The sequence below is a fragment of the Alligator sinensis genome, unplaced genomic scaffold (assembly GCF_000455745.1).
Source record: "Alligator sinensis unplaced genomic scaffold, ASM45574v1 scaffold1046_1, whole genome shotgun sequence".
NCBI lineage: Eukaryota > Metazoa > Chordata > Crocodylia > Alligatoridae > Alligator > Alligator sinensis.
The window spans coordinates 1,325,621-1,341,279 of record NW_005842174.1 but is presented as its reverse complement, the minus strand read 5'-3'; the positions used below and the strand labels follow the sequence as shown (position 1 = coordinate 1,341,279).

At 44.7% G+C, this 15,659-nt stretch overlaps 1 protein-coding gene across 1 annotated transcript; it reads right to left on the bottom strand.

Moving 5' to 3' along the window:
- Nucleotides 1-4,374: 4,374 nt before the first annotated feature.
- On the bottom strand, nt 4,375-14,973 carry MTG2 (mitochondrial ribosome associated GTPase 2). Its single transcript, XM_006025936.3, has 6 exons — nt 14,815-14,973; nt 11,462-11,609; nt 7,709-7,824; nt 6,157-6,375; nt 5,286-5,424; nt 4,375-5,043 (listed from the first exon to the last, which is right to left on the bottom strand). Exons 1-6 carry the CDS (start codon nt 14,926-14,928, stop codon nt 4,649-4,651), a joined length of 1,131 nt encoding a protein of 376 aa, XP_006025998.1. The 5' UTR covers nt 14,929-14,973; the 3' UTR covers nt 4,375-4,648.
- Between the last annotated feature and the right edge of the window lie 686 nt (nt 14,974-15,659).

Genomic DNA, 15,659 nt, shown 5'->3' with positions numbered 1-15,659 from the left:
TGCTGGCCTGAAGCAGGAATCAGACTGCAGAGCACTGTACGAAGCACAGCCCTTTCAGTAGTGCTGAGCACAGAAGAGCGCGCTGGCTCTCCGTTCGGTACAAAGGGAACTAACGCTCATAAACCTGAGCTTGGATCATCTACTTTGTGATGTGGTTCAGATCAGACAGAACTTGCCAACTGTAAATTATTTGATTTAATGACAGAGGAGCTTAAGTGCTGGGTCAATACAGCATCATGGGAAGGACGACTACAAAAAAAATGAAAATGTGACTAGCATTAAAATGCTCCTGCATTCATTTCTTTAGCCCTTCTGGAAAGAAATATCCTTTAAACACCCGAGGGAATGCCGGATCAAAATCTCTTAAGCTTTCTTATTAAAGAACACAGGTTTTGTACTTTAGTTCAGATTAAAAGGAGGTTCATTCTCAAGGAGAGAAATAGGATTACCACCTCTTCCACCTGGGTGTCTGTGAACTTGGAGCACAAAGACAGAAAGATGGGCATCAATGGCTTCAGCACAAAGATAAGTCATGCAGGGAAGGAAACTGCAGAATCTGTGGCAAATGTTCAGCTCAAACATATGGCTTCCAGCTGGAGGTAGGTGCACCAATAAAGATTTTCTTGGCCGATACCAATAGCCAATTATTAACCAACCATTATTGGCCAATGCCAATCCAATAACTGATATTTAGTAATAATGCAAGGCATTTTAAACTACGGACATAAACCACTTTTTTTGGCAGCTCCAGCAGCCTCCTGTCTCATGGCAGGCTGCATGGACCCGGCTCTTGGAAGGGCAGGACCCAGCTAGGCTGAGGGGTCGGGGGAGGACTAGGGTGACCACCTTTGCAGAAGGGGAAGGCAGGACACATACCCACCTTCCCTCCCCCACAGCCACCGGTGTGGCCAGACCAGAGCAGAGTGGAGCTCATAGGGGGGTGGATGTGGGATTGGGGCTCCTTTCCCTTGGGAGCCCCATGCTGGCTGTGCACCCCCTGCCTGCTCGGCAGCAGCAGGGGACACAACCCCACACCGCCTCCCTTGCTGCTGCTGGACGGACAGGGGGCACCTCACCATGGTGGTGTGGCCAGCATGGGCCCCCCCCCCCCCCCAGGGCAGGGAGCCCACACTCATGCTAGCCCACACAAATCACATGCCCCTCAGACAAGCCACCCATGGCTCCATCCTGCTCCCCCAGCCCCTACCCCACTTCCTCCCTCATCATGAGGGCCTTGATCTGCTCCCACCCCATTCTCTATTCCTTCCTCCCACAGACTTACCTGCAGGGATCTGCTGTCCAGGCTGTATTCCCCGTCATGTGCATGTGTGCAGCACCCCATGTCCCACTCCCAGCAGCCCATTGCACACTGAAACTTTGCCAGGAGAAACCCACCATGTTCTGATCCAACAGAGGCTGTGAATCCTGGACAAGCGCTGCCCCAGTTGCACAGCCTGGGACCGGGACTTGAGGTTCACAGGGAGGGACTGTCCTGTCCAATTACGGACAGGTGGTCACACCAGGGAGGACTCTGCTGTACGTAGCAGGGGGAGGAGGGGGGAACAGCTGCCTTGGTTTTGCTTCTGGCCCCCAGACTCCTGGGCACTGTGACTGAGGTATGGCAGGCTGGGTTGGGCTGGGCAGCTCCGTCCAGCCCTCCCCACCCCAGTCACATCTCTGTGGCACTCACCGCCTTTTAGCGTCCACCCCAGCCGCAGCCTAAAATCCGTGCTGCGCCAGCACCGTGCGCCAGATGCTCTGCTCCACTCCAGCCCAGCTCAGCCTGCCAGTGAGGGGATGGAAAACGGCTCAGGCTCCTGTATCCGGATCGGGGCCTCCATGCTCAAGGTCACCCCGACTCGCAGAAGGGAACCCAGGCATCCAGCGCTTCAGCCAGAAGGCATAGTTATTGGTAAACATTGTCGGCTACAACAGCTAAAAAAAGCCGATAATCGCATTTCCCTTTTATCGGTGCTGATCCGATAGGCAACCAATATACAGCGCACCTCTACTTCCAGCACAAGCTTCTTGGACGTTGACTCTGCTAGAAATCAGTTTCCATGACCAGGATGAGAATTAGGACTATTGCACTCTCTTCACCCTTAACAAGACTGCTCTGAATCCAGATCACGCAAGCACACAGCAGAGACCGGGGCACTGGCTTCTCAGGGCAGATCAGCTGCAGGTTATTAACAAAGAAACCAATTACTGGCCAATATCACATCTTGTTAAGCTACTTAGGAACTTGCTAGAATAGGCAGGATCCAAAAAGCACTCACAGGTGGAATGCTTGCTGCGCCCTGTTCGTGAGTCAATACGTAAGACACTCTCTGCTCTTTTCCATGAATTGATATTTTCTTATTTTCTGAACTCAGGAAATAAATGGGACTGAAACAGTCCACTGAAAAGCTAGTCAATTAAATAAAAATAAAAAAATAAATAAAAGCCAACAATAATTCAGGGAGCTGAGAGTGTTTTGGTTAAAAAACCTTTCACCCAGCATCACTGCAAGCTCCTAATGTATGACTATGCTCTTCCAGCATCACAAAATGAAAATGAAAATGAAAAACATACAAATGAGAGGGGGGGGGAAAATAACAAACCTGGAAACATTCATTCAAACTCTACACAAACTGCCGAAACAAATGGAAAATGAAATGAACTCTTTTCAGTTATAGAAGCATTCTATAAGGATTCACTGAGTGTAAAATAAAGCTTAAGTGTCTTTTGGGGGACATCATGCTCTCTCACATCTTTCATTTACCATTATCTGTTCTTTTAACAGTTGCACACAGACTGAGTCTATAATGATACTTGGCATAATTTAGGGCTTTAAGTACTTGGAGCATTAGGTAGACATTAATACTCATGTGTGCAAGGTAGGTAATTAAAAGCTCTCCCCATTTCATCATTAGGGATGCAGGCAGTGAGCAAAGCCTCCTGGGCCACCACTGTTCTTTCACAAACACGCAGAACCCTGCACTCCACTTAGCAACCAGTGATGATTTCCAAGTTTTCATAAAAGGACAGATTTGTTACTGGGGGGGGGCAGGGAGAGCTGTTAATTCTATACTTTTATAGTGTGTTTCTCCTCCTCAAGAGACAGGAGGCTGGCTGGACAGTGAAAGAAAGGCAGTGGGAAGAAGTGGCACACACACAAGATGAGGAGAAAGCCTACCTTGGAAGGATGTGCTATCCACAAACATTCATCTTTGGGAAGACTCAAATGATACCACAATTTGCAAATACATTGAGGCCCAGAATAATCCCCTTCCCTACGGTAGAGGGAAGTCGTTACAAAAAAACCACAGCTCATTTAGATTGCCTAATAAATCACACTTTTGCCATCAGAGGAAGAGATGTCTGGTGGAGGTTCATGTGTTTGTTTTGTTTTTTTGAGTTATACATTAAATTTAAATATACTGATATTCAATACAGCTAAATCTGTTCACACAAGAGCCAATGATATTTTTAGGAAGAAATGTTTCCATTTACTAACTGTCTTTAAAACATCATCTTAGCTTCTTGAAAAGTGAAGATGTCTAACAGAAGGCAAGGCAGAAGAGTTACAAACTCTGCAGGTATTTAAGAGTCTTCTTGGTATTGTATTGATATAGTAAAATGCCCTAAATTGAAAGCTCCAGACTGCTGATCTGGAGGAAAGTGTCAATCTGATTCTTTCAGATTCTCTCAAATTTAAAAATAAACACTAGACCAATAACCATTATTTTTTCTGACAACTCCCATGTATCTCTCCATGTTCCTGTAGCACATTTTTATTCCTTGTTCAACAGGCTGATAAGTGGGGGGAAAGCAGTCTGCTCATACAAGGCAGCCTATGCAGATAGACTGCTTAAAGGAATAGCTTCAACACACATAGGATAACACTGTTCTATTCCTATCTGAATATGAAAGAATACTGTCTCCACAGGAACTGTTACAGCTTTTCTGTTTAAAAACAGTTCAGTAAATAATATTTGGGTGGATTCTAGGAATTCAGCTGCCAAAAGAGAGAAAGAATATTGATCGTATCACATGAAAAAGATGCATCTTGGCTAAGACCATGCAGAAATAAAAGGAAGACTCTAGCTTAGGGAAAAAATGCAAGACCAAGAGGAAAAACTGTCCAGAAATAATACATAATTGGAAAAAAAAGAGAAGAAAGTCTGTTTGGCAGGACTATACATACCATACAGAATACCTTTCCCTTTTAGAAGAACACACTCTAGTCTATGTTATACTTCAAAATTTCTGATTCATGAGAAGTCTTTCAAATTTGGGGTTGTAATTCTAATTGGGGGGAAAAACCCGACCAGATTTTAAAATGTCAACATTTTTTGAAAAGAAGAAATTCTGAGTTTCAACCAGTTTTTCCAGATTCTCCCCATTACAAATCTATGTATTTGGTGTAACAACTACAATTTGGTGTATTGTTAATACACAACCATGAAAACTTTACATTTTGTTGGAAAAAGCTTGCATGGACACAAAACTAAAAAGGAGATGCATATATTTGGTTTGCAGAGTGCAACAGTCCAGAACAAATATACAGCGCATTGTATGCTGTGTCCAACACTTCCCACACAGGCAGCTCGTAACCAAATATAGTTAGTTTCCTCCTCCATTCAGTCTAAGGTCTGTGAAAGCTTTACCACTTCATCAGGTTTTGCCTACATGATTTTTCAGTCTTTACATAATCATCATACAACTCTCGCAGATGCAAGAACAATTCCTCCAGATTGTCTCCTGTCAATGCGGACAGTGCGATGACTCTCTGCTCCACTTGTTCTTTAAGGAGTGGTAAGTTAGCTTGAGACTGAGGAAGATCAATCTTATTCCCAATGACAACATGAGGTCTCTTCGACAAGCCTTCTTTGTATTGCTCCAGTTCATATTTTAAGTCTTGGACCTGAATCCATGGCTCTGGCACAGAGAGATCCACCACAAACAAGAGGAAACGGCAGCGTTCGATGTGCTTTAGGAAGGTCAGCCCTAGACCTTTGTTCTGATGAGCTCCTCTTATTATACCAGGAATATCAGCAACTACAAGAGAAATGCAACTGTGAACATGTTTAACACAACAAAGAACAGTACGTGACTGATCTGTCTAGCTACTTGTCCAGCTACCATTCACTGTAGCATTTGAGCAGACTGCATTAACTTGGCTGCTTTGTTTCTTGCAGCCCTGAAAAGGCACATCATTTCACCAGACATGCATACTTCACATCCCAAGTCAGAGAATAAGGGTAAAGAAGCAGTAATGTACAGCCTTTTGTAACTCATACCTGCTACTTGCTCATAATCTTGATAGCTGACAATGCCTACATGAGGATTTAGTGTTGTGAATGGGTAGGAAGCCACTGCCGGCTTTGCATTGGAGATCACTCTCAAAAGCAATGATTTTCCAGCATTTGGGAATCCCACCTGGAATACAGACATGAAACAAGGCCACAACTCTGGATTAACCAAAATAGAGTGCTCTCTTGTCACTATGCAGCAATGATTCTTTGTTAGTCATAAGAACTTAGAATTGCCCAAACACAACTAAATTAGTCTTCTATGGTCATTTCTAATACCTAGGTCCACATTTTCTATTATATTTCTTTTAATCATTTCATCATTAGATATTAAAAACTTCCCACACAGACATTAACAAATCATATTCATAACCACTCTCCTGGAGCCAAACACTGACTAATGTGCCCAAATTAATGCACTCTGTATAAAAGCAGATCAAATTTTCTAAAGTGCCGGGTATAAGCATCACTGAGTAATCCTCAGAGTAGGGAAGGGGAAGAGATCTTGAAAGCCACGGATTCGCCAAATGTCCCTGGGTCTGAGTTGCTGTTCAAGACCCAGAACAAAGAGTCGTTTGAGAAAGGGGTAGGTTTGGCTCTTTCCTTTCCTTTAAATAAATCTTCAAAGCTCTTCTAGACCAAAGGAATGAGTCTTCTACCAATAATGATGCAACATCAGGCTTTCCTGTGTAGTAACAAGAAAGTGACAAGACTGCAAATCACTGCACGCACACTGCTATCGAAGCATACTGACATCTCTCTTAAACAAGTTGGCCAAGAGAATACAAATGCATTATAAAATGACGTTCTTTCTACAGCTATTCAAGTGACATCTTAGAAAAACAGAAGCAATACCCACCAAGCCAGCATGAGCCATAGTCCTGAGCTCCAAGTGGAGGACTCTTCGCTGTCCTGGCTCTCCTGGAGTAGCTGTTGTTGGTGCTCGATTCTCGTTGGACAGAAAGAACTGGTTGCCTTTCCCTCCAGATCCCCCATAAGCAGCAACATATTCTTCACCGTGCTTAGCGAGATCAGCCACAACAGTCCCATTCTCCTTAACCAGAGTGCCAACAGGAACCTTGAAAACAGAGAGATCCACGGGAAGAAACGCAACACACAACCAAGCCATTTCAAAATTGTCAACTGAACTTTCTCCAGTGGAAGAAGAATGTCTTCAGGTTATGGCTTCACGTGTGCGCGCACACACACACCTTTCAGGGTGAAAGGAAATACTAGGACCCAGAGGGGTAGGACAGGCCAATGAAGCATTCTGTCTATGACCAAGCAACACAAAACATTTGTCATTATTGTACCAACAAACCAATGCAAATTTATTTTTCTTCTTTCCATCATTAGGCCATCAGAGAGGGGACATGCAGTGCAAAATCTCAGATTACCAGTAAGGAATAAGGAGACAGATTTCTAGCAACCCATGGGATCTCCAAAGTGGGAATAATTTGTATTGAAAAATAAATACATTAAAGAAGAAGAAGATCCAGCACCGCCAAGACAGATAAGCAGACAGGAACCCCCTTCCTCTATATAAATCTAAATCAACATGATGTATGGCTACTAGCACCTTGATGGCATGGATATACATGCACGTGTTTTCCAGATTTTGTCTAAGCTGTCTTTTTCAATATTTTGAAAACACTAAGCTTACTTTGGAAATTAACACAAATTAAATACTACGTTAAAAGCTCAACCCCAGCAAACACTTTAGATCCAAAACAGACCGTGAAAATGGAGTTTATGAATTCAACGCTAAGCACAAGTATCAAACATAAGGCAATACGTACTCTGGAGAAAAAGGCATATTTTAACCAAACATATTAGCAAACAATTGTTAAAACCCAAGCTTACACAAAGCAGGCAGTAGTTTTTATACATATCAGCCAGTGTACATATGCCTTGACTAACATGTTACAAATACATTTTTCTATGTAGCTAAGATGAGGTCTAGAGACAAAAGGAGGCCTCATTTGGGTTCACAAAAGTACAAACTACAAAGACATTCTTGTTCCCCTTATAGAAACCTATACAAACTGGGAAAAAACCCGCAAACTAAAAAAAAAAAAAAAAAAAAAAAAAAAAAGCATCAATGCTAGAAAAATATTTGTGAGCTTGGAACCAAGATAGGGACTAGGCATTAAAACTGACACATCCTGGGCAACAGAGCTCTCGCCTCCCAGGTGGTGTTCTCTGACCACCCTGCAAGATGGCTTTTGGAAGAAAAGTAAAACTGGCAATACTGATTTGGACCAGATGCATCATCTGGAGTAGTGCTAGTGTTTGAACTATGTAAACAAGGAAGTCTGGTCATTTTTGTTTGTAAATAGCCTGATCCTGCGAACACTTACAATGCAAATTTTCATACAAAGCTATCCAAATATTTGCCAACTGAAGCTTACTTTAATATATATTTGTTCACCATTGGCTCCAAAACAGTTTCTTCTTCCCCCTTTTACTCCACTAGCACCCCGATAAAATGGGAGGATCGAAGAAAGTGATTTGACTTGCCGGTCCACTATAAGGGAAAACATATATGGTTTAAATGTGTTACTTATATCAAAGAGCAAATAGAAGAAGAATATTTTGACTAAACTTTAATCTTTTCTGCAGTATATAAACAGAAGCATTCCACATACTGTTATGAGAATGCAAGAAAGGTAAACACTAATGTAATATTTAGGCTTCTCCATGGTTTTATTTTTTTCTTAGCTTCAAACAATACATGGATAACAACATGGTCATCTAAAACTCAGTATGATCACCATATAATTCTTAATACTTGTAATGAACAATTCACAATGATTGATTCAGCACCCGTCATGGAGTTTGCAATGTGAGGATAGGGGGTGATACAATCAGATAGGGGTGCACTGCACTCTTGGCTGATAGTGATAGCCAATTATTAACCAGCCATATCAGGCAATACCGATCTGATAGCCAATTTACAAGAATACAGCCCAGCAGCATGGAAAGCAGTGTCCAACCAGTAAGTCTGTGGGGCAGGGGGGGTGGAAGATGTGGGAGAGAAGGGAGGGTTGACGGCAGCTCCCCACCACTGCGCGCACCTCTAGGGGAGACATGGGGGTCATGCTCCACTCTGGATTTGTGCATGAGGCGAAGGCAGGCTGCCCACTATGGCTCAGGGCCAGGGGCTGTGCCAGCCTCATGCAGGTATAGCTCCCCCACCCCCTGCCCCACTCTAGCACCGCCCCTGCTCAGGGCACTCTGAACTACTGCCATTCCCTTGTGAGATGCGCTGCACCACACCTTCCAGCACTGCCACCACTGCCCACCCCACCCCTGCCCAGCGCCCCAACTGGGAACAGGCTAGCACAGTCCCATCCCTGGCCTCAAGCCTGCAGTGGGCAGCCTGCTCTTGTCCTGCACACAAAATCCAGGGGGGGGCCCATGCCTCCCCCAGAGGTGCACGCAGCGGCAGGGAGCCACCCCCCCCCCTGTGCCCCCTCCCCACCCTCCCATGCTCCTCGGACAAGCAGCCCATGGCTCCGTCCTACTCCTGGCCCTGGGGTTGCATTCACTGCCCTGGTTGGGCAAGGCCTGCCTCCGTCCCTGCCCCACTCCCTCCCTCACTGTGGGGGCCTTGACCTGCACCCCACTCCTTTCCCCCGCTCCAAAGACTTACTGGCTAGGTGCGACTCTCCATGCTGCCAGGCTGCATTCCTGGCCACGTGTACGCAGCATTTATCGATGACATTAATCAGCTACACCCGCCAAAAAAAGTTGATGGCCGATAATGTTAATTTCCCTTTTACTGATGCCGATCCAATATGCCACTGATGTATTGGTGCACCTCTACAATCAGACTGAGAGTTCAGTTCAGTTACTCCCATCTGACAAATTACTATGTTTTAAAGGTGTTTCATATGAAACATCTGACATGGAATTTTTTCAAATCATGCCACACAAGCTGTGATCCTATCCTACCTTTCATTACACAGTTGTACAGCACTTAGCACAATGAAGTCTGTGTTCTATTATAATGCAATAATCATCACCTCACAAGCAAGGTCAGGCTTAGTCTGTAGGTGGCAATGAAAGTGGCACTGGTGATATTTAAATGCTAAATATTATCACACAGTTGAGAATACTGTCTTTTGAATCTGTACTGATGAACCAATAACTGAAGAAACTGAAGATACTACTGAAGAAACTGCAACTGGAAATGCTTGCATTCTGGATGAGAACTAAAAACCAAAGTCCTGATCACCTATGAGAATTATGAAAATTACAATATGTGTTGTTTTTTCCTAAGTAAAGTTTGGACAAATTGCAAGTTACTAAGTCATATACTGCTTAAGTCTTCCTGAAACCTAGTCTAGTCTCCATGGGATTTAGAATTCCCTGATGCCAATTCTGTATTATAAAGATGCCCTTCATACGAAAGCTGATGCATTTCACAACTAGAGTAAAGGAATGCTACTAGTAAGGGAGAATATTGTAAATGTGGTTTTGTAAAAGTCCTTAGGGTTCTTGGAATGCAAGTTACCACACAAGGCTGAAGAGACAGCATTATAAAGCTAGTTAAATAAAAAAAGGTTTGTTTTAATATTGGTAAGTAGTACTTTTAGAAAAAGTCTACTTTATAAATATCTAAGAAAACATCAAAGACTTACTAATTTGTGGTTTAAAAATGGGACCATCGACTGAAGATAAGGTTACCTAAAACCAAGAGAAATTCCATGTACAATCGCTGACCAAAAAGCAAGAATAAAAAAACACTTCTTCTCTCCTTCAAATACACAACTCACTCCAAAGCTCACTAGGAGGAGATAACTGGTAGTTTGAGGAGCAGAGTGCAGCAGGTAAAATGGGGTGGGGGGAGGAGGAGGAAGAAAGGCTGTGGATGGCACAGATTGAGGCCCCCAAGGTGAGGGAGGGAGAGAGACTAGGGTAAATTCTGCCTAGCCGGGCAGGGCATGGGATGGAGCCACAAGTGGCTCATCCAGGGAGTGCGGGGGGTGCAGCTCCCACCACTGCGCACACCCTGGGGGAGGCATGGGGGCATGTGCCCCACAGATCTGTGCACGGGGCGAGAAAGGGCTGCCCACTGCATGGTGGGGGCCAGGGGCTGCACCAGCCTCTTCCCTGCAGGGGCTTTGGTGGGGCTGCATTTGGGCTGGGCAGGGCAGAAGGCAGTGATGCTGGGAGGGGGGGCTATGGCGAATTTTGGGATAGCTTTAGCCCACCCCACAACCCCGCCTCCCAGCACTGCTGCTGCCCGCTTCGAGCACAGCCCTGGCCCACCCGCCCTCCAGACGAGCCACCTACGGCTCCATCCTGAGCCCCACCCTGCTGTGGCTGGGCAGTGCCTGCTCCTGCCCCAGCTTTATTCCTTCCCTCACCATGGGGGCCTTGATCTGCCCCCACATGCACCTTGCCCACAACAGACTTACCAGCCAGATGGTGCTCTCCAAATGGTTGGGCTGCACGTTGACAATCGGATCAGTATCGGCCAATATGGCTGGTCAATAAATTGGCCATCAGTATCGGCCCAAAAAATCTTTATTGGTACACCCCTATAAGTTAGGAAATTGGCATGTCAGATACTCTTTTGGAAAAGATCATCATCTCATTTCAGAGTTTAAAAAAGAAGGCTGGACATCGTAATTTCCTTTATGGAAAATTCGTTGCAATGGGAAGATCAGAAATGTTAAAATAACCAATGGTTTGAAGCCTGTTTTAAAAGACTCCTGGTCCCAATTTCAAGTGTGTACCCTTCTATTTAGGTCCTTTCACCACTAATTACTGTAGTGTCCAAGGGACCTCCAGAACAGCACAAAACATAACCTGCCTTTATCTCATGCATTCTTCCTTTATTCCTCAAGAGAGAAAAAAAAGCTTATGCTCAATTTTCTCTACAATGCTGGGCATGCTGTGCCATACATGTTTAATGTTGGAATCAAGGTCACAGACACATGATCTTGAATATAGTGTTTATAGGCCCATCAAGAATAAACTTTGGCTTTACTCCAGGCTTTAGGACGCATCTGTGTCAGTGTGGGAAGACAGCAGAGTACTGTGGCATTTTCAGGTGTGGTTGTTAGGAGATTCTGGGAAGGAAATGTTTAAAACAAACAAACAAACAGGTTTAAAATGGAAGGACAATATTTAACAAGCCAGATTCCTTTTACCTTTCAAAATAACAGGGCCCCCATCTCCTCCATTCCCACCATCAGGACCTCCAAACTCTTTCCTAGGCTCACTAAGAAAAGAGTTAGCCCCTCCACCTCCTTGTCCTCCAACCACGCACACTCTTCGATGATCCACAAAATAACGGGTCTGCAATGAAGAGAGGATTTAATGTGATTTTACTGCAACTTATTCAAATGTTATCAAAACCTCCTCCAACAAGTTGATGAATCCCTCAAAATGTAGCTGCATGCAATTTTGTCTTATCTAAACAGGTCAGAAATTCCAATTTCCACTTGAAAATCAGAATCTATCACTTGGCTGTAGTTCAGGCACAAGCTAAATACAGCTCACGAAGCTAACAATTTTCTTGAAAGACATGGCATGCACAGACAAACATATTTTAAAACATCTAACACAGACATCCAAGTTTCCACAGGCAAAAATACAGAGATGTTGAAAGATCATCCTTTCAGCTCACGCTTCAGAGGAAACTATTTCCAAGCTAATGAAATATATTCAAAGGAGCAAGGAAACTAACAGTGACCTAGGTAGTTGGAACGGATATATGAAAATTATGAGGGGTCTAAGTTAAACATACTGGGCATGTCTACATGGTCATTAATGCGCCCTAGTTACTGCGCATTAAGTTTAGTACTTGATTAACCAAGTATTAATTTAAAGAGCAGTAACTTGACTACAGAGCAGTAGTGCCAGCAGTTTTTTTAGTGCCGCTTACAGCTCAGTAGCCTAATAACACTGTGCAGTAGCGTATTAGCACAGGTTTTGCCTGGCACACTACTCTGAAGTGTTATTTGGCTACTGCACAGTAAATGTCTTGTGTAGACGTGCCTCATTTTAGTCACCGAGTTTCCCCGGATTCTGACATGAGCCCCTTGAATTTGCAAGAACTGTTACAGCAGAGTGGGAGAAACTGAAACCATTTTGTGCTTGCAGCAAGTCAGTGAAATTTGGATGACACACAGGCAGGTGTTTGAGTCTCAGTGGCACTAAGATAAAAACATAAATTGCAGTAATAGAGACAAAATGAAACAGACTGATGTGCCTGAGGGCTGCTAGCTCTGCCAAATTAATGAAGACTAAATCTCACAAAGTTTGAAATTGGGCTTGCTACTATACAGACCTATATGAACAATGTTGTCTCTGCTCTGCAGATCTGCTGAGAATGTTTTTTTCTAAGTTTCCAACCCAGTTTTGTGGAGTTGAAGTTCAACTTTTCCAGATAAAGGTAAAATTCCTTGCTGCTTGTCTGAACTGAGGCCCAGTCTTGACTGGAGCCCCCATATGCTACTGCAATACTAATAACATAGCCTAATACTTCTGCTCATGAGGAGAAGCATCTCAAACATCTCAGAGTTGTAACAAGAGATTCAATGTGGTTCTCATAAATGAACCAATATTTACAAGGTGGGTATAGATAGAGTTATTTTCTGTCTATGCACAGCTCTCTACTTCAAAAATACCATTCATATTCCAACCTGCATTTAATACAAGAGTCAGAAAAACACCAAACATAACACCACAACAATTTAAGAACAGATTTTTCAGGGGACCTAAGTAGGTTGAAGGACACTGAACATTTCCTATAGGCTACAGTCTAACAGTTAAAGCAAGAGATTAGCAAATAAATTCTAGATGCTGACTCCTGCTCTGCTACTGATTTGCTGCGTGATCTTGGACACATCCACTAAACTTCTCTGTGTTTCATAATATATGTTAATAAAATGCGGTAGATAATACTTATCTACAGTCAAAAAAAGGTCACAAGGTCCTCGGATGTAAAAAACGGACAGAATTATCATGAAGCACCGGCCTATTTTTGCACGTTACATTGAAAACAGAAGTATGTTTCAAGTACTACTACCTGATCTACACATCAAAGAGAGAGACAGCACAGCTCACAAAGACACTCTCCTGGACCCAGGGGAAGACAGTCTTCTATCTTCAGCTCCCTCTGTGCAAAAGAGAAGTTTATTTCCTACCTATGGGGACTTTTTACCATCTTGTACCATCTAGACTTTTCCCAGAGCCTGACAAAGGGACTTTGATCCCAAAAGCTTGCAGAAAAGGACAATTTTCTTGCGATTTCCCAGTTGCTCTAATAAAAGGTATCATTTTGGAGCCAAGAGTTCTAGTCGTTTCGTAAGTGCTAATAAAGCGATAAGCAGGGGTATTAGTTCTGATAAAAAAACCCCAATTTTCAGATTAAAAAAAAATAACCCCAAATCCACATTTTCCCGTGATTAAACTGAAACACCACTACGTACATCTATAGTAGTGGTGTTTCATTTTAAATCACGGGAAGATGCGGATTTGGGGTTACTTTCTTTAATCTGAAAATTGGAGATGTTTTTAAACCAGAGAAAACCAGGATCCCTGGTGATAAGACTCGACTTTGAGATGGAGCCTGCCACGTATTTTTGTTTTAGAAAAGCAGCCAGAGCGAAGAAAAGACTGGACTAGAGCTGCGATGCGAACACGAGCAGCTGAAAAATGCCCCAATTCGGGGAGGGGGGGATTTACACAGTCACAAGCAGTCGTAACGCTGCGATTAACCAGATCCCCTTTGCACACGTACTTGGCACCACCCAGCGGCTACAACCCGAACGGCAGCTTTCAAGTTCATTTTGTCTGTGCAAGAAGACGTACAAAAAACCATCTCCAATGCGATACCGTGTACGAGACCAGCTTAGGGTTAGGGTTCAAATCGTTTTATTAAACCAACTGGGAAATCGCAAGAAAACCGCCCTTTCTCCACAAGCTTTCGGGATCCAAGTCCTTTCATCCGGCTCCGGGAAATGTGCAGATGGTGGAAAGTCCCCACAGGCAGGAAACAATCTTCATTGTTGCACAGAGGGATTTGGAGATCGAAGCCCGTCTCCCTCCGAGCGTCTCCGTCGGTGCCGGGAGCTCTTGGCTCCAACACGATACTTTTTATTAGACCAGCGGTACGGGCATCACGGTGATGTAATTGAAAAATAAAAATAATACAAAAAAAAACAGTACAAAAATAAAATACAATAATAATACAAAAATAAAAATCATACAAAAATTGCTCCCTCTTTACTTAAAGAGTCAAAAAGCTGCCTGTAAACAAAACGGGCAGCGCCCCCCCCCCAAGTAACTGCCATCTTCCAAGCTGGGGGTTTAAATAGTAATAATTATGTAAGTGTTGAGACCACGATGGTTTTGAAGCAGTGACCCTCCCCTTTAATATAGTAATCGTGATGATGATAATGTACCCCTCCCCCCCGGGACTCTCCACAAGAACCCGGGCCTCCAGGCCTCCCTACTCGGTAGTGGCTGGATTCGCTTCACGGAGCCCGGGATTTACCAGCTGCTTCTCCGACATCTCCCTCTTCTTCCGCAGCGAGCGCACCTTGGCGCAGCGCGCGCAGCCCGTGGACAATGCCCGCCAGCCCCGCAGCCGGGCCCAGGCCCCCAACATGGCGCCCGCTCCCTCACGCAGCCCCCGGAAGCGCCCGCGCCCGGACACGCCCACTTCGGGGTCACGCTCGGCGACGCCAGAGGTCACCGCGCCACGCTGCGCGTTCGGCGCATGCGCGGCTCGGAAGGCAGCGAAGCGCGGGAAAGGGGCAGTGTGGCAGGGGGACGTGGCACGCGCCGGGACACGGGGTTTTTGAGGCAGCAGGTGCAAAAACCCAAGTCACTCAGAGTCTTAGGTGACTGTTGGGCTTGCTGTCAGCACCGTCGCCTCTAAATAAAGACTGCTTCTGCTTGGATGACCCAGCTCTCTTCCCCCATGCACGAGAAGGTTACAGTTAGCAATATAAAGTAAATGAGTAGAAATATTTGCATACATTTTTCAGTGTACAATAGCTTTTTGGCACATACTATAATTTTGATCTTCCAATAAGCTCATTTCATATTTAACAGCTGGAAATGCTCCACCTTAAGGCACAGGTGCAGCTCAAGGCTTCTCCTCAGCCCTCCCAGTTCTTGAAGCTCCTTGCAGTGCTTGTGCCTGCGCCCCTTGGCGCTGACCCGCATGGAGCCAAGGATCCCCCGTCCCGTTGGCACCATGCCCTGTTATTTCCAAGCGGGCGCCTTCACCGAGCAGCCTCTGGGCCCGCCTGTCCCTGTCGCGCTCGCTGCCCCCCCGACCCCAGCGTCCTCCGTGACCACGCAGGAAATGAGGCAACAAGGCAACGAGACGAG